At 41.1% G+C, this 24,518-nt stretch overlaps 4 protein-coding genes across 4 annotated transcripts; 1 reads left to right on the top strand and 3 right to left on the bottom strand.

Annotated features, from left to right (window-relative positions):
* Nucleotides 1-398: 398 nt before the first annotated feature.
* crot (carnitine O-octanoyltransferase) lies at nucleotides 399-9,016 on the bottom strand. The gene is made up of 17 exons (XM_035627027.2): nucleotides 8,903-9,016; nucleotides 7,030-7,153; nucleotides 6,369-6,493; nucleotides 6,082-6,263; nucleotides 5,821-5,945; nucleotides 5,602-5,710; nucleotides 4,959-5,052; nucleotides 4,680-4,805; nucleotides 4,472-4,573; nucleotides 3,712-3,795; nucleotides 3,516-3,623; nucleotides 3,290-3,420; nucleotides 3,079-3,202; nucleotides 2,912-2,990; nucleotides 2,581-2,674; nucleotides 1,671-1,790; nucleotides 399-1,378 (listed from the first exon to the last, which is right to left on the bottom strand). Exons 2-17 carry the CDS (start codon nucleotides 7,142-7,144, stop codon nucleotides 1,258-1,260), a joined length of 1,839 nt encoding a protein of 612 aa, XP_035482920.2. The 5' UTR covers nucleotides 7,145-7,153; nucleotides 8,903-9,016; the 3' UTR covers nucleotides 399-1,257.
* Nucleotides 9,017-10,083: 1,067 nt separating this feature from the next.
* Nucleotides 10,084-13,087, bottom strand: acbd7 (acyl-CoA binding domain containing 7). Its single transcript, XM_035637643.2, has 6 exons — nucleotides 13,058-13,087; nucleotides 12,833-12,985; nucleotides 12,182-12,337; nucleotides 11,240-11,357; nucleotides 11,080-11,142; nucleotides 10,084-10,569 (listed from the first exon to the last, which is right to left on the bottom strand). Exons 1-6 carry the CDS (start codon nucleotides 13,085-13,087, stop codon nucleotides 10,496-10,498), a joined length of 594 nt encoding a protein of 197 aa, XP_035493536.1. The 3' UTR covers nucleotides 10,084-10,495.
* Nucleotides 13,088-13,513: 426 nt separating this feature from the next.
* On the top strand, nucleotides 13,514-15,741 carry rpp38 (ribonuclease P/MRP 38 subunit). Its single transcript, XM_035644505.2, has 2 exons — nucleotides 13,514-13,778; nucleotides 14,503-15,741. Exon 2 carries the CDS (start codon nucleotides 14,505-14,507, stop codon nucleotides 15,300-15,302), a length of 798 nt encoding a protein of 265 aa, XP_035500398.1. The 5' UTR covers nucleotides 13,514-13,778; nucleotides 14,503-14,504; the 3' UTR covers nucleotides 15,303-15,741.
* Nucleotides 15,742-16,479: 738 nt separating this feature from the next.
* Nucleotides 16,480-24,249, bottom strand: nmt2 (N-myristoyltransferase 2). The gene is made up of 12 exons (XM_035644477.2): nucleotides 23,946-24,249; nucleotides 23,181-23,298; nucleotides 22,440-22,581; nucleotides 21,349-21,467; nucleotides 21,171-21,262; nucleotides 20,952-21,068; nucleotides 20,668-20,838; nucleotides 20,479-20,587; nucleotides 20,200-20,370; nucleotides 19,942-20,109; nucleotides 19,648-19,785; nucleotides 16,480-18,855 (listed from the first exon to the last, which is right to left on the bottom strand). Exons 1-12 carry the CDS (start codon nucleotides 24,053-24,055, stop codon nucleotides 18,835-18,837), a joined length of 1,476 nt encoding a protein of 491 aa, XP_035500370.1. The 5' UTR covers nucleotides 24,056-24,249; the 3' UTR covers nucleotides 16,480-18,834.
* Nucleotides 24,250-24,518: the final 269 nt, after the last annotated feature.

Here is a 24,518-nt window from a genome sequence, read left to right as displayed (position 1 = left end):
GTATTTAAATCAAGATTTAAAAATAATATTGAGCTGCTTTCATTCAGGTAATTGAAAGACGAACAATTGTATTCACACTCGACCATTTATAAAAGTTAAGTCAACAGTCACAGTCAGATTACAGGTTAGTTTAAGGCTTTAAATACAGCAGAAATGGGAAAATCGGAGGAAGATTTTTGAGGTACAGTCCTGTTTTTCAGCCTTTATCCGAATATGAGCTTCGTGAATATTCAGTCTTAAACCTGACAGACATTAAAACACAAAAGGAAAACTGCATAGTGCTCAGGACACAAGGTTCAGTGGCCAAGTTAAGAATGGAGGGGAACTTTTAGTTTTCAAAAAGCTGAAATAAGATTTGAATTATTTCCACCTTTTGAGTAAGGAAATACAAACTGTGGTGAAACTGTTTTGGGTTTTTTTAATAAAAAATGACAGATTTGAAATACTGTGAACATATTATGTGGCAAATGGACCTTAAGTGATGTATATGTATGATTTAAGTCACTGCCCACACAGTTATTGCACCAATCAAATTCTCGTTTTGAAATCTTCAAACGTTTGCCTCCTGGAAAACACGAATTAAAAAAATAACTTTGATTTCTTCTTTTTGTTTAGTACAATTTTGACCATTTAAGTACACGTTTCAGACTTAGGATATTTTCTGATTTCTTAACAAAAGAGATTATTGTCCAACTTATAACACTCTTAAGAGAACAGAGTGCTCTTGTTGCAGATTTCTGTGGATTTTCATTGGAAGACTAATCTAGAAACTAAAACAAGGCGAGTCCACTTTATTACTTGATTTATTTTCTATCAAATTTATTTTTGTGGATTTGATTGCAATGCCCTTATTATATCACAGTAGAGTCTAAGGCCAAGAGTCAGAGCAGCCAGCAGTTATTTTCCACGAGTCTCCACCTTCGAACATCCTCGGCTTCTGTGAAATCGTTACCCACCTGGGGCAAACATCATCAGCTCAGCTTAAAAATGGATTAACAGAGTCAACATTTACATTTAAACATTCTATACTGTACTGACAATCAGGAAAAAATATAGATTGAACTAATATCACCTAGAGGTACTGATTCTGTGATTCTGTGCCTTTGCATTGATCTGTGCTGACAATAAACATGACTATCGCTTGTTATTGATTATTAGCTGAGGGTTTGTGAACTGTAAGTGCATTAATGCTCAAACAGAGACACAGGGGTAAAAGGCAAACATGTAAATTAGCTTATGTTCAGCTCCACCATCCTTTTATAGCTGAGATGTGGTGGCCAGGTGAAGCATCTCGTGCAGGGAGCTACAGAAGATGTTGAAAAGGGACTGCGCATCTGTTTCATGGCAGGATTTCCACGCCGAGATGGAGATCACAATCCTTGAGGGAATAAAGAGAGCGTGGATTAAATCACAGCTGCAGAAATGTTGTCTCAAAAAAACATCTGCAAAGAACCCCAATAAAAACAGCATCAGGAAATTATAAAACTGTATATAAAACCATACAATGGTGACAACTGCATTAAGTAGCCGTTTTTTTCTGATGAGGAGGCCGTTCATCCCACGTGTCAAAGGTCTTAACATTTTATATAGCTCGATTTAAGCTTTAACATTCCACAAAGAAATCACGAGCAGAATGTTTTCAGAATATGTTTATGTTTTGTCCGTTTCACCTGTCATCTCTGATGCGGTAGAAGAAGCCATAGCCCTGGTGCACCATGGGAGCCACAGCCCCCAGAACTGTGGTGTAGCCCACCAGGCTGGACGACAGCACAAAGTTCCCACCACCACCACTGCAGACACAAACACAACCCTGTTACAGACTTGGTACAGAACGCTTGATAAGATCTGTATCGCAATTCAGTTTCTCAAACTGACCTTTTTTCTTTTTCTTTTCTTTAATTTACCATATCTTAAAGGCTAATAGCAATATTTGAGATTATTGAAAAATATATAATAATCGATATTTATTGTTTAAACAAACGCTTAGCATTGAGTAATATTTTGGCACTGATTCCTCAAATGTGGTGGTTAAAGTGTCATGAAAAAAGGCAACATGTCTTATTATCTTTACTAAGATGACAGTTCCACTAAATATACAATGACAGGAGAAATCTGAAAAGAAAGAATTCACTAGAAATTAAAACATAACACATACTACAAATGTGTACATAACACTTCTTGAAAAAGAACATGAATAAAATGCATATTTTTCAGATGAATTATGAAAAGTAAAAATTAAATACAGCCTCTAAAACATTTTACTTGAACATACGTGCCTCTACAGACACACTGTGATAATATCAGGTGACCATGGGGGACCTCTTAAAATATATCTTGCTTCTGTTTGACTATTTCAAACAGCAGATATTTTTGACAAGAAAAACACACAGGTAATTATAAAACATCAGTTTCAGTTGTGTCCGTTGGCTCCCTGTCGTGACGTACTGGATGGGTTTTCCTGCTACACCGATTTAAAATATATGTTGTGAGCAAAGGCTTATTAAAAGTAATGATGAAACAGCTTTTCATGAGCATTTATCATTAGTAAGTCAAGTCATTTTATATAACAATCCACAGTACCTCCTTGAGTAGAGGGGATCCATGAAGAGTTCTGGAGTGGGGCGTCCCTCTTCTTTGGCAATAAGATACAGGCCGAGGAGATGCCTGTCAAAACCTGGCAACAGTGTCACGAAATAGCAGGAGCTGATATTAAAAATACTGTTCTTAAAGGTTCACAAATATTCTCCAGTAACTTAGTACAACTCTCGTCTTGGACCTTGGTTTTGTTTAATATAGCTGTGCAACTTCACACAAAGTGACGATAAAATGAAAATAAATTCCATCAATAGAAAAATGTGACCTGCTTACAAACTATTTAACAGTGATATGTACAAATATTAGCAACAAAAACCTTTTCCCTCCTGGGCTTCGTCCATTAGCTCGTTGTGTCGACTGAAGGCCAGCAGCATGGCTTTCCTCCTGGCATTAACCTGAGGGGGGGGAGATATACTCAAAAGTCAAATAAGCAAAGACTGACTGACTCCACCTATTACCTGTGTGAGATATACACACACTCACATCACATGTGGGGTCCATCATTGTTTGACACCAGCTCACAGCCTCCCGAGTGCAGGGTCGCATCGTGTCCGTCCTGCCGTGGTAGAACTTGCGAGTCATTGCAGTCTCATAGCAACTACCTGGCCTGAGAGAGCAACGGAGAAAGATGCAGATTCATTCTCTTCATTCACTTCAAATATCACTTTGATGCAAACTTTATCCCGGTCCTCACCTTTTGTGCATCCTGTAGTAGGCCCACTGCATTGCCAGTTGGACAAAGGTGTCAGGATGCAGCTTTTTCTGTTTGATGACGGCTTTTCCAAACGCAGTGAAGGCGTAACACACCACCTGCAGGTCCGCCGCCTGCATAAACCACAGACGTCAAACAGCTCTGACTGAAGGACAGGTCATTTTGTATCAGGTGTTTTTCCGTAGCTTGGTGTTTAATAGTGACTCACCGACTCCAGGTATTGCTGTTTGGCGTGGCTGATGTCAATCAGCACTTTGTCGTCCACCGTGAACACCAGCTCCTCAGGAACGGCCATGGGTCTGACCGTGTCAGAGCCCTGGAAATAGTATTGACATCGACATGTGAAAAGTGGCAGGATACATTTAAAATCACTAATGAGAATTTTTAATAATTGTCAAGTTTACCTTCCATTTGCCTTCTGAAGCTTTGATTTGCTGGTCCAAATACCAACACATAGACACCAGAACCATGGCATCATATGGTGCATGCTGTAAAAACAAATTATACAAGTTTTTTTTTTTAAATTTCTTTAACAACCATGTTTTGAAGTTTTAACATAATTATCACATGATGATTATTGAGAGCATATGTAAAACTTCATGTTTATCAGTGCGACCATGGTATTGTTAAGTTCAATTTTAAATGAACATAATATGAAAGATGATATGAAACAATCTTATCTTGGAGGAACTTAGCCTGCAGTGCGCACACACACTAGCAGACAGCAGCACAACAACGTGACATGTTTTTACACTGAAAGCTTCGGTTTATATTACTGACAAATTATTACCAAGTTAGTCCCCCAATTCTGAATTCCCCACAACATTGACCTAAAGTAAACTTGTTTTGTGTTTGAAGTGTTTCCCCCTTTTCACAGCAAGTTTCTTGCCATGTTCTAGACACAACTGATCTGCAACCAGGTTTGCCTCAGCACTCTTCTAAAACCAAAGTATGACCAGGCTTTAGACTTCTCCAGAGCGCTTTGACTACCTCCATGTTTTCACTGCAAACACGTTGCATGTGGCGAACTTGATGCTGGACAGACAGCGAGTTTTCAAAGCAAGGTAAAGTAACACTTTCAGTGAAACTGGTAACAAAATTCTTCCCTATCTACATTCTTGCACAATCTTTACACTCATCTAAATATGACACACTCAGACTCACGTCACAGGTGGATCCAAATGTGCCGTCTGAGAACACGATCGAATTGTACGATTTGTCTCCCCAGCGGATGGTGGCGTTGCCTTTAACTGCTTCTCGGGTCACCTGTGTTCAGAACGACAGAGATGCAAAATCAGACACACGTATCTTTACCTGTGGCAAGAGCAGGATTTATACAGCGACACGTGGTGTCATAAATAATTCGAATTACGTTTGTGTAGTTCTCTGGAGTGGAGTAGGGTTTGGTTTCATCCAGTGCTATGACGAACAGGCTGCTCTGGATGGTTTCCAGGATGGTTTTGTTGTGAGGATCGATGCTTATTAGATGCTCCCTGGCCTGGAGACGCAATAAACGGAGTAATGTGACAGATAAATGCTGACTGTCCTGATCCTCACTTGTGCTTCTGTTACATGAGAATTATTATTTTTTCATAAATATAATCCACAGTCTGTGTTACACCTTTATTCACCAAGATATCTCCACCCTCACCTTGGCCCAGCGGGTCCTCTCCTCTGTGGTGAGAGCAGACAGTCCGTGTCCCTCCGGCTCTCCCTCACAGCGCTCCTTCACATAGCTCAGCTGCCTGCACACATTCACAGGCAAAGAAAATATAACATGGCAAGAAAACTGCAAGTGCAACTGCAAACTCCAGTTGAAATTTGACTCCCTAGAGAAGGCTTTATGCCGACACGCGTCGGACTTTGGGTTTAGCATGACCATGATGATAAAGACAGTTTAATTGTTCAAAGGGAAAATGCACACAACAATGTAACAATATCAACTCCATGTGGAGTACCTGTTGTATAGGTATGAAGTGTGTACTATGTAAGAACATAAAAACATCTAACTTCTCTTATCATGTTTCTCTTACTTTCCTATTAGGAGGAACTAAAACACGAGGAGGTACAAGTTAGAAGAGCGCGGGACAACAGGCTCCCATTGTTTGCCCTCTAAAGATACTTTAAGATGTAACGTCCTCTTTGCTCTAATTTCTGGAACAGTTGAGTTAGCAGTGTAAGTGGAAACCCATCCGTGGCTGCAAGCCCTCAACAGGAAGTTTGTGCTCTTGGGTACTAGAAGTCATATTTGGGTTTTGTTCTTGGGAGGGTCTGTACCTGTGTGTTTTACCAACCTGAGAATTTCTGGAGGAGTGAGGATTTGTCCGTCACATAGCGCGTCAAATGTGAAGATCCGTCCACGACACATCGCAACTAAGTGGGAGGGACACGGACCCTCACGTTCTGTGACAGCAGAAAATGCCCATTACACAATGGTAATATGTAAACAGAGGTGTGGTAGTGTTCATACAGGCGCACCTGAAGGTTACAGATAAGAGCCACGTTTATACTACCTGTCTTGAAGTAGTTAAAAATGGTGTCCTTCTTCACTCCAGGTACTTTGCAGGTGCAGAACAGCATTCGGAATTGGTCCATGTCTAATGCTGTTTTTCCAACTTTCTGAGGAGCCAGCTTCTCTCTGAAACATGCAGAGGGGAGATAAAAAAAATTATTAAAATTACACATTCATGTGACTTCGTGTAAAAAGTAGACAAAGCTCTGCTCAGCACACCTCAAAAACACAGCCTGTGAATGTGTGTGTGAGAATGTCTTACGTGCGCATAAGGTTCCAGTACTGTAGTGTATGCCATATGCTTATACTGGCCCTCTGCAGATAAACTCCCTCTGCGGGAGGCCAGCAGTGCTCAAGGTAGGGAGCCGGACCACCGAAGTTCACATTTAGCTGAGAGGGGATGCGGACCTCCAGATACGCTGTGTCTAGCCACCATTCTTCCAACTGGGGAAAAAAATAAAAATTAAAAAAAACAGTCAGGTAAGTTGTTCCCCCAGGACACATTTGTAAAACCATGCAGAGCAAGACATTTACAGCTGAGTTACACACCCAGTTCTTCTTTGTCTTGGCTCTATGCAGTAGTTTCTGGTGCAGCTCTTTGCCAAGACCCTCTTGGAATTTCCTCACAATGTCCACAGTCGCCTCAAACTCTTTCTCAGATGCAAATGGTTGAACTGTTGGCAACAGAAAATCAGTGAATCTGTGTTAGACTTTGAAAAAACCCAACCATTAAGTATATTCTGAAGTAAAAACTCTGATGTTAATATACAAAATCCTTACGTAGACAGTTAATACGAAAAATCATAGGATAATAGAACTGACCTATTTAATAAGGCATAAGAGTAGAAACATTAATCAAGCCTCTGTTCTTCTTCATGAAAATCTTCCAGCTGAGTTCGAAGTCAGTTGGAACACTACCATCATTATTATTTTTCTGTCTTAGCTAATGGTCTATTCCACTAGGAACCCGTTCCAAACAAGAGATAAGATAAAGGTTTTTCAAGGCTAGAGGGCAAAGTTACACAGTAAACCAAGGAAATCTTGGGTGATTACAAATCATACCTACTCTTCTAACAATCAGTTATCTCCCACTGGAGCAAAACATTTTGGATTAATCCTGGAAGGCTATTGATGCAGCAGAACATATGGACCAAAACCTGAAACACAATAAAGCTGAGTCGCAGCAGGTCGGACAGAGCCACTATCCTACCTGAATCCAGGTACTTGGAAAGGCTGCTCTGGAGCGACGGTACAGGCAGGGGAGGCAGGCTGCTCTGGTACTGGAAGGTTTGCTCCGGCAGAGACTCGGACAAAATATTCGCCATTTGTTCTCCCTGTAACACATGAAAATTGCGCTCCCATGAAACAGAGGCTGACGTTGCTTTGTATCACTGGTATGATGACAGAGTATGACTCGTTAGCAGGTTGCAGGATTTAAAGCTGATCCCATGGAGTTCTTCAGGCAAAACTAAATGTTGCTTTATTAATGCTGTCAAACGCAACACATGTAAGTATACAGTCTGTGAAATCTGTATGACATTGGAGATAAACATTTTAAACAAGATACTCGTGTTTAGTTCTATCTATCATTTTTCATTATTGATTCATCTGCCTTTTTTCTTCTAATTACTTGACGAATTGCTCAGTTAATAAAAAGGTCAGAAAACTGATAAATACGTCTGTTTTAATTTCACAATCCAGGGTGAAATCTTCAGATGTCTTGTTTTAACAGACCAACCTTCCAAAAAAGATAGAAAGAAGATCCCAAAGATGTTCAGCTCACTATCATGTATCATAAAGAAAAACAGCAAATCTCCTCATTTGAGAAGCTGAACTGGGAAACGGTTGACGACTTGACAAACAGCCTCAGATGAACCGTTTATTAAAATATAGCCGTTGATCGATTTTATGTCGGTCAACTATGAACGATCCACTTCAGGAACATTCAAACTAGCATTAAAACACCTGGCTGATTAATCAAACAGTCATTTGTTTAATCAATTCATAAAAATGTTTAAGCAAGCAAAATTCCAAACGGCCCCTGGTTTCATCCACTCACATGTGAGGAAATGCTGCTTTTCTCATTTCTTCTACATCTGAGGAAATGCAACACCTTCTGGTTTTGGACTTGAAATACATTTGCAGACCTGATCTTGGCCTCTGGTGGGCAATCATCACCATTTCCTCCTGACATTATGGACCAACGGAACGGTTTATCAAAACATAATAACCGACAGATTCATCAGTGGAGTCCGACCGATATGGATTTTTTGGTGTGTGTGTGTGTGTGTGTGTGTGTGTGAACCCCTTAGATGTCGTTATCAAACCTTTATGAGAAAAGAAATGTAATTGAGGCTTTATATATTAGTTTAACCATAAAATTACAAATGCAACCAAATAAATTGAATTTGAAATCAGAAAATAACATTCATTTTACCTATAATGTTAAGATAAATGCACATTTAAAGGCTCATATCGGTTGACATATGTCTGTGAAAGGCTAAAATCGGCAGATATTATCGGCCATCCGACACATCGGCCGGGCTCCATCAATCAGGTCGGAGCGTCGTTTTAACTGTAACTACGCGGCCACTGGTCGTTGAAACAAGAGCAAACCGGAAGCTCCTTCCACGGACGTTTCTCTGTCAGGCTGATCGCACATTAATCAAACAGGGGAACTAGCAAACAGAGCAGATCAGATCTTTACTGCGAACAGTCTGCTCAGCGTTCGAGGGGGAAACCCCGGAAAATGAAAATGTCTTCCGTTGCCATGTACAGCTTTATTTTGAAGGATCTACATTAAAAATAATCTCCATTAATAAAGTCCGTGTGCTGCGACCCGGAGGCTCGCTACACGCCGCCGGTGAGCAGAGACAACCCCTCCGGTTGAGAACCGACACACTGGTTCGGACTCTGAACGGTTCGAGCTACACGAGCTCACGTTAAGCGGTCGAGGTTGTATCAGCTGCTCTCGCCGTCGGTTCGCTGCTAATGCTACAACAACAACAATAACCACGACGACGTTCGATGTGAAAGGTTTAACTTTCTTAGAGAGCGTCCCATCTCTCCGTCGACCAGCTCACCTTCTTCGCGAGGTGCTGACTCCGGTGGTGTCGTCGCCCCCCGCTCCTCACCTTTACCCCAGTGATCCGCTGTCCCGCGGCCAGCACGGACCACTGCACTGCGCATGCGCCAGTGCGGTTGCGATTGACACGATGAGGTCAGTGTGCTGCCGAGGGCTTCGCATGGCTAAGTTTAGATTTATGAATACACAAGGATCACATTGTTCATATTAGAGTCTTTCTGTTTTGAATTCTTGTCAAAACCAAACAGTTCGTTTTCCCAGAAAAGAGAAAACTCAGAATAAAACCAAACACATCTTTCCAAAGGTTTTTAGTTGTGGGGGGCAATGCCAAAACAAGGTGCATCATTATCTCTGGGCATAAATGTTTGACTGTTTGTTTTTCATTGAAAATAAAAAAAAATAAAAATAGAATTGATGTATCTGCCTCTCCTCTATGGCCAGAGGTTTGTTTGCAGAAGTCAATATACCTTTGTGTACTTCTGGTCAAGCGAAATCATAAATGACAAGTCCATGTTCTCCCAATTTTTTTCTTAAAATAATCCTCATTGGGGCTTTAACTATCTATTTTCATAATTGATTAATCTGTCGATTATAAACTTGATTAATCGATTAGATGTTTGGTCCATAACTTGTCGTGGAATTGTGAAAAATGACGGTCGTGTTTCCCAAACACCAACATGATGTTGTGTTTTGTCCACAAACCATAGATATTTAGTTTACTGTCGTAGAGGAGCAAAGAAAAATATTTCACATTTAATAAGCTGAAAAAAGAGAATTTTTACGTCTTTTCTTTCATCAAAACTACTATGAACTGTTGCAGTTCTAACCCTCATATGCCCATTTTACATCAAAACAGGTTTGCTGGGTGTAATTAAGAGGTCCCTTCTTAGCACACTGCCAATGTTATTGATAGGAAACAAAAAGACAATCGATGTAACAGTCCTCTTTCTATGCAAAACTTCAGAGCTTGACCTCGGTTGTGCTGATGTGGCTGAAACAGACCAAATCTCTGCAGCTGCAGGTTCAAAAATCCTGTGGAAAATCTTCCCGTTGGAGCGGAGGCTGTTACATGTTCAACAGTCTTATATGGGTGTAATGCATTTCCTTGTCTAATATTTAATCATTCAGTTCTACTAGATGCAAAGGGAAGTCAAATTCCCAGTAGATAGAAAGCACACGTAACAGGAAAAAAAGTTTTATTTTTTTCTAATGCGTGCAGTAAAGAATGTTCACATTTCACAGCATTTACTTTGATATGTATGAGTTACATATCAAAGGTTCACATCATTAAAATGGACAATAGAGCAATTAGGAAAATTTAAAATCTTTACTCTTAGATGATGCATAGAAGATTCCCAGTTGTAAAAATGTATGGGAATTTGAACCCTTATAATCTAGGTAAAAACAAAATGATGTACCAAGGAGAAAGAAATCACAGTCAATTAAAAAATAAATCTAAAATCACACTGTATCCTGTTTACATATGGCCTCTGAAAGCAGAAGGCTACTTGTCACACAGGCAGCAGCTTTGTTTTAGTCGTGGAGTTAGTAGTCTGTTTTCGTTTTTTGCATTTGTTCATCCTCTTCAGTTTTACGGCCCGTACTTGCCGACGACTTCCTTTGCCAGGGTTATGTAGGCTGACATGGCATCGTCCTTGGACATTCCTGAAAGAGTGCAGAAATACACATTTCTCAGATAAAAATGACAAAGTGTCCATTTGTGGTGTGTTTTAGCCAGGTTAGCTGCATGGCTCTGGACTCAAATATCTCAACAGCTGTGACATCGACGACTATAAAATCTGGTGCAGATGTTCATGGTGCCCACCTTTCCTTTGCAAGCCAGAGCAATGCCGCATGTCGGCCAAGAATGAAACCAAATAAACCAAAACTGGCCAAAGGCATCTTGGCCAAAAAAGGCCCACATTGGATTTGGGCTATTTCCCAATTGGGCGACTTAAGGCTCACTTCCATTTTGTTTGGCCCAGGAAAAGGCCAGCAGTACCACATCATTGCCTGAAGTGGCCCAGATCTGTCAATGACATTCGCATTGTCTTCAATTGTCAAATGTGATCATTGCGATCCTAAGACGGTGTAGCTTCGCACTGCCATCGCTGTATATTAAAATCTTTCTGATACATTACAAATCTTGTAAAAAAGTTTTTTTTGACTTGTTACCTTTCCTGGAGTCCCAGGCGTCCCACTTGGCTTTTCCTTTGAAGTCGAGCATTCCGGGTCGATCTACAATATTGTCGAAACACATGGGGAGGAAATATATATTCTTGAACTTATGGAGCATTAAATTGAAGTGATTCTGTTTTCCTGCAGCAATTCATACCGGTGTTAACGTCTCCAACGAGTGCCTGCTTATAAAGACCGTACAGGTCCAGCAACTCCTGGTCCGTGGGCTTCGTCTTCACATTCTTCACGTCCTCCGCAATCTTCTCAAACTCTGCCTGCAGGTTACAGAAGGTCAGAAAAGTCACTCATTGTATTTCTCACAAATTCTACAAGAATACAGGAGTCGGATTTTCCACACGATAAGCAATGTGATACACAGATTTTTTGGTCTTTGCCAAGTGTGACCCAGCCTACTTGGGTGCGGTCGGAGTGTATGATTATCACAGAATATGAAAATGTGCATATTAATTAGTTACAGACAACACTGATAAGAAATACCAGCCTAGTTTACCATTCACAGTGTGGAGCCTGGGAAGCTGGAGTGAAACAATGGGTTTTTATTAACACTCCAGTGCCTCTGTGCCAATTTGAATAATCTACTTCTCAATGGATCCGGGGCCTTGCGCAACAGAGAACTTTAGGCCATAGGACACTTGTTACCCCCCTGTTGACTCTCAGCATATTAATATTTTTGTTATTGCTGCACAGATTATTCCCCTAAATCTAAATCATTGGTCAGATTGGATAGTACACGGCATAGTCAACTACTTCTCAAATATAAAAAAAAACAGATTCTGATCCCTATCCTGCATGATAACATTTTATTGATAATCTTAGTTTTTGAAAAACTATCTGTTTGTTATAAGTCAACTGCAACTGCGCATCGGGGAAACCAGGCAGCGCGAGGATGAAGCTGTTCAGACCCGGGTTTCTTACATGAAGCCTCGCAGACTCTCAAAGATGGATGACAGCACACACAGTCAGACGGCGTGAAAGAACCGACCGTTACAACCGCTGTTCATTTCAGAGCGATGGTCTCCGGTGAACGCGCTGAGGGGAACGATGAGTTGGGAACAGAAGCAGAAAGTATTTTTTTTACCTGGGAAGACATTTTCGCAGATGCAGTCTCGTCGTGGAGATCAAATGTGTTTCTACCTCCTGTCGGCCGAGCAGTTTTGCGCAATTGCCACCCGTCATTCGTTTCTCCGTCGCCAAACCAGACGACCCTACATTTGGAGCGCACCCCTACTCCAGCCTGTATGGTAGAGGTTTCATATCCGGTTTTCAAAATAATATGTTAATCTATATACACACTACAAATACCGAACTAACATTAATTGGATTATATTCACATGAATACACAATGCCACCCGTGTTCCCTATAAATTGGCATAATCATATCAACATGTGAGGGAAATTGGCTTATATATATGACTTTAATTCAGACACTTTTGCTGCACTCTCAACTCATAATGCTCCATAATTTAAGTCTGAAAAATTAATCCCTGATGGATTTGATTGAAACGCTGCCTACACACATGCTGAAAACCAGTCACTGTTACAGTATTAATTAAGAGAAATTACAAATTAAAATGGGACATTTTAATTGTCAAAATGACTTATTTCTGAAACGTGTATGAACTATCCTCCCTCCGAATTCAGATCAATATCAAAATGAAAAATTCCCATCCGACCTATGAATTGAATGAACATCGCTATTATTGTGAAGTCGGTTCTTACGCGCTGTTACCGTAATGCTTAGCAAATACACGCAAGTGGCGACAGCACGGGGGGTAGTTTGACCGCGCTCTTCCAGGAGGGGCTGGTCTGACTGCTGTGGTTTTGCGCAGCTGTTAAGTTGCAGCACAGCTGATCGATGCGTTATCGTCGGCCGCGGATAGGCCTGCAGGGGAGGGAGCAGGGAGCTGCAGAGGAGCTGATTGGCTGTCGGTCACCGTCACTCACACATTCTCACATTGCCACCAGAGTACACATCCTCACACATTGTACTTTGATGCACAGTTCAGAGTTCATCTGAGCTGCTGACACTGGCTTACATGCAACAAATATGTGTGAATCTTAAAAGATATTTTACAATGAATTATCCTACAGGCAAAACATCCACCAGCCAAAAGCACCAGTGATATCTGGTGATAACCATGTCATATAATGGACATGCTTATTCCAATAAATTGTTGTTTAACACAGTATGAAGTAGAGCTGCAACAGTTAATCGATTAATGGATCAGTAATCGATGAGTAAATGAATCGGCAACTATTTTGATAATCGATTAATCGGTTCAAGTAGTTTTTATTTTAAAAAGTCACGATTCTCTGATTTCAGCTTCTTAAATGTGAATATTTTCTGGTTTCTTTGCTCCTCTGTGACAGTAAAACTAAATATCTTTGGTGTGTGGATGAAACAAAACATCATCTTGTGGTTTTGGGAAATACACATTTTATCACATTTTATGAACCAAACAACTAATCGATTAATCGAGAAAATAATCGACATACGTCGATTATTACTGCACGGTACTACATGGACGCTGCTCGCTGCGCTCTGTACTTTTTAAATAAAGTTGTGTAGATTCAAACAAGATGGCGGCTGGCTGTGGCTCACTCATGTTGTTGCAGTTCACTGTGAAAGCTGCAGATTGTTTATGAAGCGTTTCATTTCCTGCATTAACAATCAGGTAAAGTAACGTCCATGTCACTCTTGTTGGCCGGTTGTGTTTGTGTGGTTTAGTATAATCATGTAGACAGTTACACTACGTGTTTGCTTGTTTTTCATTGTTGAGAGGCAGCGATCAGAGACGCAGGCGGATGTTTTTCTCGAGTAAAAGCAACATTAACAAAGTGTAAAAACTCCGCTGCAAGAAAGACGACGTACAAATTTACCTCTAGATATCTGTGTTAATATTTTTTATTTTCTGTATTTCAAATTTTTAGTAAGTACATTTCGTTTGTCTGTATTACAGGGCTAAAGATTGTTTTATTACAATTGAAAATCCTTACACCTGACAGACTGGGACCAGGGATCTGCTATTGACGTCATTTAATGAGACATAGTCTCTATTTAGTTTGTTTATATGTTTAAATTCCAAAAGTTTAAGTATTCATTATGCAGAAAATCTGAATACTGTACATTATATTCTTAGATTATAATTATTAGTTTATTAATGTGCATATCACTTTAATGTTACAGCTGTAAAGATAAGGCTAATTCTTAATTCTAAATAAAACTAAAAAAAACAAAAATAAACATAAATCTAGCTGAGTAGAATGTGTCCTTGTGTGCTCTCTGTGCTCTCTGGAGGAAATAATGCCAATGCTGAAAAATAACTTACCATTTATATTTTTGTACTACTATTTCATGTAATCTTTTTCTGTTGGTTGGGCTCCACAATTTACAAACAGGCATGGCTACTCCAGGAAAGCCGACTAAAAAGGAACATAAAAGGCCGATTCCAGCTAAGACCTCCCTCGACTCACCCTTTGCCCCAACATGGAGCCCTCTCCCCCAAGAAGACATGCAGTTCATCCTGACAACCCTGAAGGACAAGCTGCTCTCCATGGGTCTGGAGAAGAAAGAGGTGAAAGTCTTTCGTCCGTGGAGGAAAAAGAAGGAGCAGAAACCTGCCGCAGTCACATCAGAACTTGCTGACCGGGTGCAGGATTCTCCCAAGAATGGCTGGACAGATGTGGCGGCCAGGCGACAGCTGGCCATTGGCATCAACGAGGTGACCAAGGCTCTGGAGAGAAACGAGCTCAAGCTGCTGCTGGTGTGTAAGTCTGTCAAACCGAAACACATGACGAGTCACCTGATGGCGCTGAGCGCAACGCGAGGCGTGCCGGCGTGCCAGGTGCCCCGGCTGAGCCAGAGCGTGTCCGAGCCGCTGGGGCTGAAAAGTGTCCTGGCACTGGGATTCAGACACTGTGCCGCCAGTGACGAGGTCTTCACTGACACTGTCGATGTCATCAAACCCAGAGTTCCTTCGGTGAACATTGCATGGCTACAAGGTGCAGCCCCAAATGTGACGTCCGAGGACCCCGCTGACACGGAGGAGAAGACGGAGGCTGGACAGAAGCCCGGCCAGAAGAGGAAACTGGAGAGTGAGTGTGAGGAGTCTCCTCCCTCCTGCTCTCTGCATCCTCTCAAGGTGAAGAAAACAACAGCTAACCCTGCAAAGAAAAGAAGAAGTAAAGTTAAGACATAGCCTGTCAAATTAAAGAAAAAAATCTGCCCTAGATATTTAATGGACCATTCCTGTGTTTTTGCATATTGTCGCCCAACTTCTAAGGTTAAGGGCTTCTCTTGTATTGAATCACAAGTGGAGTTCTCAGTCCGAATGGAGACCAGTAGCAGCATGGATAGGAGGAAAAAGTCATTACACACAGGCTATGGTTTGAAGGTTGACTTTGTTACATTTTTTAAGGACCACGGTATGATCCTGTAAATTGAGTCAATTTATTAAAACTGGATTTTATGGGCCAGAAACAGACGCAACATGAGAAATTTAAGTTGATTATTTTGTTGTTTCTGATGTTGAAATAGTGTGTGTGTGTGTTTGATGGATTTTCGGCAAATATTTTCCTTGATTTTTGAAAAACGTGCCAAAAACTGAAACTCACAAAAATAAACACTCCTCATCCTCACCTGCTGGTCTTGGTCAAGAGTTTGTAATGAAAACACAATAAGCCACAGAAGTGCATCACTCATGTTGCTTTTTTTTTTCTTTTCTCAAGTGAGTTTATTCAGTCAAACATCCATGCTGGTATAGCCGACGCGTGTTGAAACACATTGTTATTTGCATGGGGTCATGTCTTTGATGCTGGTACATGTTCTTCAGCTTTTTCACAGCTTACAATGGATCTGAATAAAAATATTGTTCTTCAGTTAGAGAAAGCTGTATGTAGATTCAAAAGAACACCCTCCCTCACCCCATCCAAAAATCTTTAAAAAAAAAAAAAAAAAAAACATTTTTTAAATAAGGCAGGTACTTCGGGTTGAGTTCTCACTAAAGGGTGTAGCTAGTAACATCAACTCTAAAATCAACATGGCAGCTAAACTGACATGCTCAGTTCATTCAAACAGCTGCAGGCAACACATCAGTGACGACCAACATCCATGAGGCACACTGTTGACTGAATTTCAGTGTATTAAGTAATCCGGGTAACTTCTATCCGTGTGAATGCGTCTCATTCAACCTTTCAATGATTGAAAAAAAATAATATCTTTAAACCCTGAAGTGTTGACTGTCCATCAGTTGTTTTTTTCTTGCTAATTAATAAAGGGATGAAAGTAAATTACATCACGTACAGAAAAATCAAGGACAAAACATGGCGGCAGCCTTTACCTCGCACATAAAACATAAAAGTGACAAAGCAAAAAAGACCATTTTAAAAACATTTATACCCTTTGAATAAACAAGTGGTGTAACAACAGCGTTTCATCAAACATCCTAATCCTGCTCAGTCGAGCACATGGGAGCTGCCAAACACTCCAAACACTCAAAGCAACTGCTTTGAAGTCGACCATTTAAATGGAAATCTTAGGGAAATACTGGAAAGAAAAGGGATAAGAAGTATGTCTTAAGACATTTTGCAAAGTACAATTATAAATATCAGAAATGTTCCACGCATTTAGCTGCACAACACAAAAAAAAACTACATTATATTTTTCAGACACAAAATACAGTACCATTAAAAACAAAGTCAATAAAAATGCACCTGAAAACACAGGAAATGCTCTCGTTTTCAAATTGATGCCGTTACAGGCTTTTGTTGAGTCACCCACTGTGATGTGACTGCACGCATTTGGATGTTTCTTCAGACCCTCTGAGAGTTGTGCTCAATTCTCTGTTTCATTCAATTGAGAGTTTGATTAAGGACACATTAAACATCTTACTGCAGGTGAGTGGATGGATGGTTGCCTACATATATGTTCAGAAATGCTTACGACCACAGCGTTGGACTTCTGCAGTTTTACTGGGGCAGCTTGTTTTTGTTGTTTTTTTTGCATTGCAACAGATAGAGGTAATAAATTCTCTGCAAGCGACGGTGTGGCGATGACTAAATTACCAAAATAAAACCGATTTTGGCTGCTTTAATTGTGACTAAACTGAGAACATGCACTCCTTCAAGGCAAATAAACAATTTCAACACTATAAAACTGTCTCCAAACAGAAGCAATGACCGTTTAGTTTCCAGCCCAAACTCTCACTGCCCTACTTGAGCACTTCTTCCTTGTCTTGCTAACTAAACTGGACAGCAAACCACTGACATGCAATCAATTCAATGCTGTGTTTGTTATTATAAAGATCTGCATGAGCACATCAGTTATAATAACCACATAACATATTGTTTGAGAGTTGTAATAAAAAAAAAACATCTCTACAAACAGGTTTATAGTGTCAAAACAGCTTACATCCTTTGTGCGGGAAAAAAAAAAAAAAAAAGGTTTACAGTATGTTCTGCAACCCATCTGATCTGGGCTGTTCGACACTTTAAGGGCCCGTTTGCTTTTACAGAACTCAAAAAATTGTGCTTCATTGATGCAATAAATTCTTCATCAAAACACCTTGAACCCACAACTGTCGCAACAAACTCAGTGACAACTACGCTACTTCAGAGGAGCATCCTTTGGATCAGCCCTCCCTACACCCCCAAATGCACACTACAGGAATAAATATGATCTGGCTCTGAATGTACAGGTAACTATATATTTTAACAAAAAGAAGTATATTAATGCAGCCGTTGGATTAGTCCTTCTTTTCTGCATATTTACCTCCCCAAAGGATGTTGTTTTTTCGCCCGTGTCTGTTTGTTGGTTGGTTGGTCAGCAGGATTACGGGACATTTCTTAAACATTGCGAGAAAGCAGGGTTTTTTTTACATTTTCACCCAGGGAATTATTTATAGATCTTGCTGGGGGGAAAAAAAATCGATCGTATTTAGGGGACTGATATCTATGTGTGTGTGCAATTTGGTGTGGCTTGGTTGAATATATTTGGAGACTGCTGGGCCTTGGCGGAGGAATGCACTCTGCTGAGCGCCATCCCAGTTGTTATCTGAGTTAAAGACATGATATATCTTCAGAATGTTTGAAGGGAAAAAAAATCTAATCAAAGAAAAACCCCAGTATCTCTAATTCTACTGAGGCCTCAAAACAGCCAGCAGAGACAATTCATGACCCCATTAACATGAGAACACATGGGAATAATAATTGTTCAGTTGCAGTGGGAATACAATAACTAATCGTCTGGACAGGATTACCAAAATTAGAAAAAGTCGCCAAGAATATCTGACTATGTTTATTTGCTGATTATGATTTACATTTTTCCCTCAGTGAAGTTAAATGACACACCTGTTCCTTTGTAACAAAGTGTCTGCTGAAGGAAGAGCTAAACAATAATTCACAAATGTCAAGGCATCCTTTTTGAATGTCAAACTGGTGAGTTTTAGATGTGAATGATCGTGTCAGGAGCGTTGTACTGTATGAGTATCTCAGGCATAGCATGACTTCACATTCATGATGTTGATGATAAAGAGTTTTCAGATCCAGGTGAACTGAGAATGTTCTCGATGACACAAGTGCCGGGTGAACCGCCGCCCGGTCACCAGGTTGGTGTAACTGTTGTAGTTTTCATTGTCTAGCTTGGGCGACCTGTATGTCCAGGTAAGGAATAGCCAGAGGTCACTGAAAACCTCCGCATCAGTATTTTTGTGTAGCCGGCCTTGAAGGGTCGTGCTACTGAAGGACGAGGCCAACCTGCAAAACAGACGTTCACCTGTTGTTAAAATAATACAAATACAGGGCATACACCAGCAGTTCAAGGGGAGATTTTACACATCGCTAAATTTAAAACATGATGGACCACACAAAACTACTGAGACAATGTAAATGTTTTAAATTATATTTCATCTCCCTTTCCAGTGAACTACAAACAACCAAATACTGTCAAATAGAGCTTCATCAGATATTGACCTTCAACTCTTAACACACAGATTTCCACGTGTATGAATATAAAATAAAACAAAGCTATGTCAACATTTACAAACGTTTGGCAGTTAAGTTTATTTAAACATTTGGCCTCAGACTAATGTTATTTTTGAAGGTTAGATTACAACAATAAAAATTTGTTTATTGTTAATAGGTTTTGATTGGGCAGGAGATTAACACATGACTAAGTCTTTACTAGCAAAAACATTTCTTATGTTTTAATGGTTAAACCTGATTTAGCAGGTTACTGGTTTAAAACTAGATTGTAGTTCCAGAGAAAAAATTTAACCATGAAACTTAGTGAAAGATTTAAAAATAGCTGGTGTAGCAAAATGTAAGAACTAAAACAAATATTCCTGCGGAGTCAATACACCAGTGTACAAAGCAGCGTTTCTAACAGCTGGGCCTTTGTTGGTTGGAAAGCAAACTTAACCCCACAGTGTTCGCATTTGAATCCATTTAAATTTGATATTGCAACACGAAAATGCTACGGCACAACATGTAGCGGCTTCATATCAAACTGAAACACTCGCTACAGACAAGACTAACCATGTCACTGACCTTATCGGGGTCCATGGGGGGACACTTCCAGTTGTAGAGGTAATACTGAAGATTTCCATCTCCTATGCCAAACTTGAGTTTCTCCAGGAACACCTTATTCTCCATTAGATCCAAGGCATTGAACACATCAAAACCTTTCTGTTGAACAGAATGAGAAATCACAAATCCACTGTCATAATGAATTACACAGCAGCAAGAAAATAATCATGATGTTAGTCAGAGTTGAACTCTTTTTTTCCCCCGAATTTAAAGGCAACAGTTGATAAGAGCAGTTTCATTTCTCGGTGAGATTACCAGTTTAGCCAGGATCAGTGCATCATTCATTAAGTCCAGTAGCGGGGTTTGTGTATGAACGTTGTAAAAAGAGTAAGCGGCCTTCAGGCTCCTATGGAGAGGGTGATGCATCACAGTCGAGGGCAGAGTGTAGAAACTAGTGAAATCTGTCAGGATGCCTCCAGCCCCCTGTAGAAGAGAGAAGAGACCAGCAGCTGCTTCAACACAGAAGAATCAACAGACAAAGTTGGTCTTAGGAGAGTGTCTGATTCCACATACCTCTACTACATATGTGTCAATTATGTTGTCCTGTGGCAAAAACCAGTGAGCCACCTCCTCTTCCCCCATAGAAGGTGCAAGTTGGAAACGTTTCAGGTATTTCTGTAGCAGCTCGGTGACCTGGCGGAGGTCATGTCTCTCCATCAGTCGCAGACCTGGAGTTTTGGTGGTCTGTAAGAGGTAGGGAGGGCGAGAGAGGGGGGAAAAGTCGATTAAGGTTCCTGCCATTTATAAAAATTGTAAAGAGAGATCCCTGAGTGGTGAGTGTTAAGTGTTTACATCTGGTAGTCTGTAGAGTTTCATGGTTCTTTGCAGGGTCATGTTTCTGCTCAGGTGGGAGAATTTCACTTCCACAAGTTTTCTGGGGTTCAAAGAACGATGCCAATACCTGAGCAGAGAAAAGTAGTTAAATGACTTTTTGACACCAAGTCCTGTGTGTGTTTCATGTCCTCATCCTACACAGTATACCTGCATGTGGACACAGGTTTGGGCAGCACAACTCCAGCTGTGTATACCGCCTGAAATATTCCTTCCAAGTTCACCCTCCGTGTGATCTCTCTGATGAGCACAGGAGCGACACGCTTTGAACGCAGCTTCTTATGGACACAAAGGAAGTTGATTTCTACCATCCTCTTCAGCCTGGAGCAAACAGAGAGACACAAGATGGTTTGAGCGTTAGTGTGAAAGGGGTTCCATTAACTCTGTCAATGCACAGCACTGCAAAATGTGCATGATCAGTTGTGAGCACTTGCGTGTCATAGATGCGTATATCTGCAGGGATGGCACTGATGAAGCCAACGAGCTTCTTATTGGAGGACACTCTCACTCCACAATGCCACTGTGGTAACCAGCCAGGTGGACGCAGAGCCCTGAGAGCGAAAGTCATGCTCAGTTAATTGAACAAAGTCTACATTTATATGTAAGCATTTGGTGAGCAGTTGATTAGAAGAACGTTACAGCTGAAAGCTTACCATTTGAGAAAGTTTGGTGAATAATCAAATCTGAACATGTTATCGTCGTCCTCCACATAGTTTTCATTTAACAGTGTATACAGCTCCTTCAGCTGGAAAATATACAGCCTGTTATTCATTTTGTGCATCATTTCAACAAAATACATTCACAAGTGTCTGAGACAAACACCGTACTCACTACATCTGCATTGCTGAGATCCAGCGTGTCCCACATAAAGCCTTGAGGTAAGGAATATGGCTCCTGTCTGATGTTTTCTTTGTCAGCTTCAATCGGCCCGTGGCTCGTCACAACTTCATCTGCAAAAATAGCACAGAAAATATTTGATGTTTGACAAATATTTGAGAAAAATGCCATTTTTCCAATCACCACGTTGCTTGTTCTTGCATATTGCTTAAGAAGCACTGATCCTGAGCCAATGCCGAATCAAAGCATCTTTTAAAATAGATAAAATTAAAAAAAATTAAAAACGGACGACAGCATCTCATTTAGAAAATATGCTTCTGTTGATCTCATGTTTACCAGGCTAGTTCACACCACCAGCTCTCCTGCACAAACCTGACTCTTTGGTCAGTACAGTAGTTGTCATGGTAACAGCTCAATATAATACCACTATGCATGCAAGATGAGCATGCCTGGACCCCACTGTACTTCACAGCTGACAAGGTTTTTGGGAAGTAAGCGATTTTAATCCAATACACTTTTTGTAAAAATCAGCTAATATTTCCTCACAGTCCCGCTAGCTGTCAGTACTGTGTGTGTGCTAGCACTCAAGGTGTCGGGGAATGATGTTTACAAACTGCACACACAGTGTTGTGTGGTGTGGTCTGCACCATTTTCTTGTTTTCGGTTTACAGAGCCATGGCTTAGCCGAAAAACCAGATTTTTCAGTGCACATACAAAACTGACAGCTAGCAGACTGTGAGGAAATATTAGCTGATTTTTACAAAACGTGTTTTTCTTCAGAATCGCTTAGTGCCCCTTTAAGAGACATGCCTATGACAATCTAAAACCAGGAGGTGGCACTAATGTGCAGCCTCATGTTGACAGCTAAGATAATACTGTTTAAGTTTGAGATACACATTTTAAGTGATTTCCCTATCCCATTGGCGAGGCTAATGATTAATAATCTATGAACCATTCAGAGTTTATTAGATTCCAAATAAATGCTTCATAAATAAAAGCTTAATCTAAACGCGCCATCGTTTTGGCAGCAAATTTCAAATAAATTTGATTCTACATTGAATAAACAAGGCTCTTGCAGTACTTACTTAGCTTTGGCACAGGCTGAGTGTCCCAAAATTGGTACTTGTGCTTAGCTGCCTCGTCGATGCTCTTTGCAGGACCCTGGCAGGACAGCAGCTCCATGGCTCTTTGGATATCCTGCAACTTCTGAATGGGCAAACCAGGGTTCTGCCAGTAGAAGAAGGGACACAAACATGAGGAAAGATTAGTAACACCCATGTCCACCATTGTAGCTCAGTCCCTTTCAAACAGTTATTGTGGGTATGTTTACCTACACACCATTATCTTTGAGTCTGAGCCTTTCCCTGGGGGCTTTGTTTTTGTTTTGTTTTATTCTTGGAAAGCTAGTGCATGTTTCCACTGCTTTTGCCCCACACTCTTTAATTTAAGACTGAATCCTGAAATGTGTCTGTATGGATGTAATTTAATCTTTGAATTATTTTTTTCTTCTTTTCGTTTCTTCATCGTATCTGCGGGCCATGTGCTGTGGGCCATGAGCAGAGTCTAGGCAGAGGCTGGATGACCCTTACTAATCCATACACATCAAACAGGTTTATCTTGGCTTGTTGACTACAGTATGTGCGATAGGACTATTATTACAATTCCCTTCACCTACTCATTGTGCCTGGCAAGGTAATGTTTTTGTTTTTATTTTATTGTATTTATTTTTTTTCATTTTAGCCCTTGTCCTGTGTGTTTGTATGTGTGTGTTTGTGTGTTTGTGTGTGTGTGTGTGTGTGCATATTTTATTTTGGTCACCATCGCACCTTAATCTCCTGAGAGTCGGAGGCAGAGTCAGACTTGGCTCCACCCGAGCTTGGCTTCTCTTTCTTCCTCTTCTGCTTCTTCTTCTTCCTCTTGGCCCCCAGATCTCCCCCTGGACTGCTGCAGGTGTGAGGACAAACGCACAGGGCACCAGTTAAAAAGGAGGCTGACACACAGACAGTCAGACAGACACCACAACCAACTTCTATTCACACCAACTCTAACCAGGACCTCAGGAAAACTGTATCGCCTCATTAGGCTGGTTATATCAATATGAGGACAACTAGCACGCACGCACGCACGCACACACGCACGCACGCATAAGAGGGCTCCAGCACCGAGCTAACGCTAGCTACCATAGCAACGAATGACAGCTGAGCTAACCGACCGTTAGCTAACGGTCGGCTGTCATGATGTCACTCAGCCAGTGCGCTCGCTGTGTTTTTACTTGAAGGCACACACGCTTAAAACAACAACAACAACAACAACAACAACAACAACAACATTATAATGGAACACACAGGTCTCTACACCAACACTCCTCCTTGGCTTTAAATGACGGCCTTGTGGCAAGCAGCCTGGCCGTGTTTGTTACGGCTAACGTTGGCTAACTGCACTAGCCTTCCACCACCGAGGACTCGCACACACGCACACACACATATACACAGATATATATTCATTTATACATGTAAACAGGCAGCGCACGAACAGGCAGCCTGGAACAACGTTACTGCGTTTCCCGGGCGGACCGGACAGGCCATCCTCACCCCTGCATATGCTCATTCTCCTCTTCGTTGTCTCCGTCTATCCCGCAGGTGTCCTGGTCGTCCAGCTCCAGGCTCTGCTGACTGGCCGCGGACTCACTGTCCTCCGCCATCACGCAAGATGTGTGTTGTTTTTTCCTCCTTTTTTAATGAGTCAAACCTCCGTTTTGATACAGAGCTCGAGCAAGAGACGAGAGATGGGGGGAAAAACAAAGAAAGTGCCGAAGGAAACCGCGCCACCTACCGGCCAGTGGCGGGACAACACGGCTACAATCCTACCTTCTACCATGGAACAGTCCAGTGGTACCCACCATGGCTGTCTCATTTCAGGATGGAATAACTCTGTGCAAATAACACTCTAGAATATAATATAACATATCTACATGTAATGTGTAATCTGCAAAATTTGCTGTAAAAATTGTAATTCACCTCCCTGCATGGATGACTCCGCCTATCCATTAATGGGCCCTTAGACACAGACACGTAGAAGACCTCCCACACCTCAAACACTGCCTGCATCATTTTGCGTCTCCTTGTAGACATCTTACATCGCTTTGTCATTGCTCTGTTTCTTTG

The sequence above is a fragment of the Scophthalmus maximus genome, chromosome 1, assembly GCF_022379125.1.
Source record: "Scophthalmus maximus strain ysfricsl-2021 chromosome 1, ASM2237912v1, whole genome shotgun sequence".
NCBI lineage: Eukaryota > Metazoa > Chordata > Actinopteri > Pleuronectiformes > Scophthalmidae > Scophthalmus > Scophthalmus maximus.
This window is presented reverse-complemented; position numbering and strand designations above follow the sequence as displayed.

Coding starts and splice junctions, on each gene's coding strand:
- crot (XM_035627027.2), bottom strand. CDS start 7,144: ATGGCGAATATTTTGTCCGAGTCTCTGCCGGAGCAAACCTTCCAGTAC. Junction 6,494..7,029: donor TTCCAAGTACCTGGATTCAG/GTAGGATAGTGG, acceptor TGTTGCCAACAG/TTCAACCATTTGCATCTGAG. Junction 3,796..4,471: donor CATTTGGATCCACCTGTGAC/GTGAGTCTGAGT, acceptor TTGTTTTTACAG/CATGCACCATATGATGCCAT.
- acbd7 (XM_035637643.2), bottom strand. CDS start 13,087: ATGTGTGAGGATGTGTACTCTGGTGGCAAT. Junction 12,986..13,057: donor ATGTGTACTCTGGTGGCAAT/GTGAGAATGTGT, acceptor CCTCCCCTGCAG/GCCTATCCGCGGCCGACGAT. Junction 11,143..11,239: donor CGTTGGAGACGTTAACACCG/GTATGAATTGCT, acceptor ACAATATTGTAG/ATCGACCCGGAATGCTCGAC.
- rpp38 (XM_035644505.2), top strand. CDS start 14,505: ATGGCTACTCCAGGAAAGCCGACTAAAAAGGAACATAAAAGGCCGATT.
- nmt2 (XM_035644477.2), bottom strand. CDS start 24,055: ATGGCGGAGGACAGTGAGTCCGCGGCCAGTCAGCAGAGCCTGGAGCTG. Junction 20,839..20,951: donor GATATACGCATCTATGACAC/GCAAGTGCTCAC, acceptor TGTTTGCTCCAG/GCTGAAGAGGATGGTAGAAA. Junction 19,786..19,941: donor CACTGATCCTGGCTAAACTG/GTAATCTCACCG, acceptor TCTGTTCAACAG/AAAGGTTTTGATGTGTTCAA.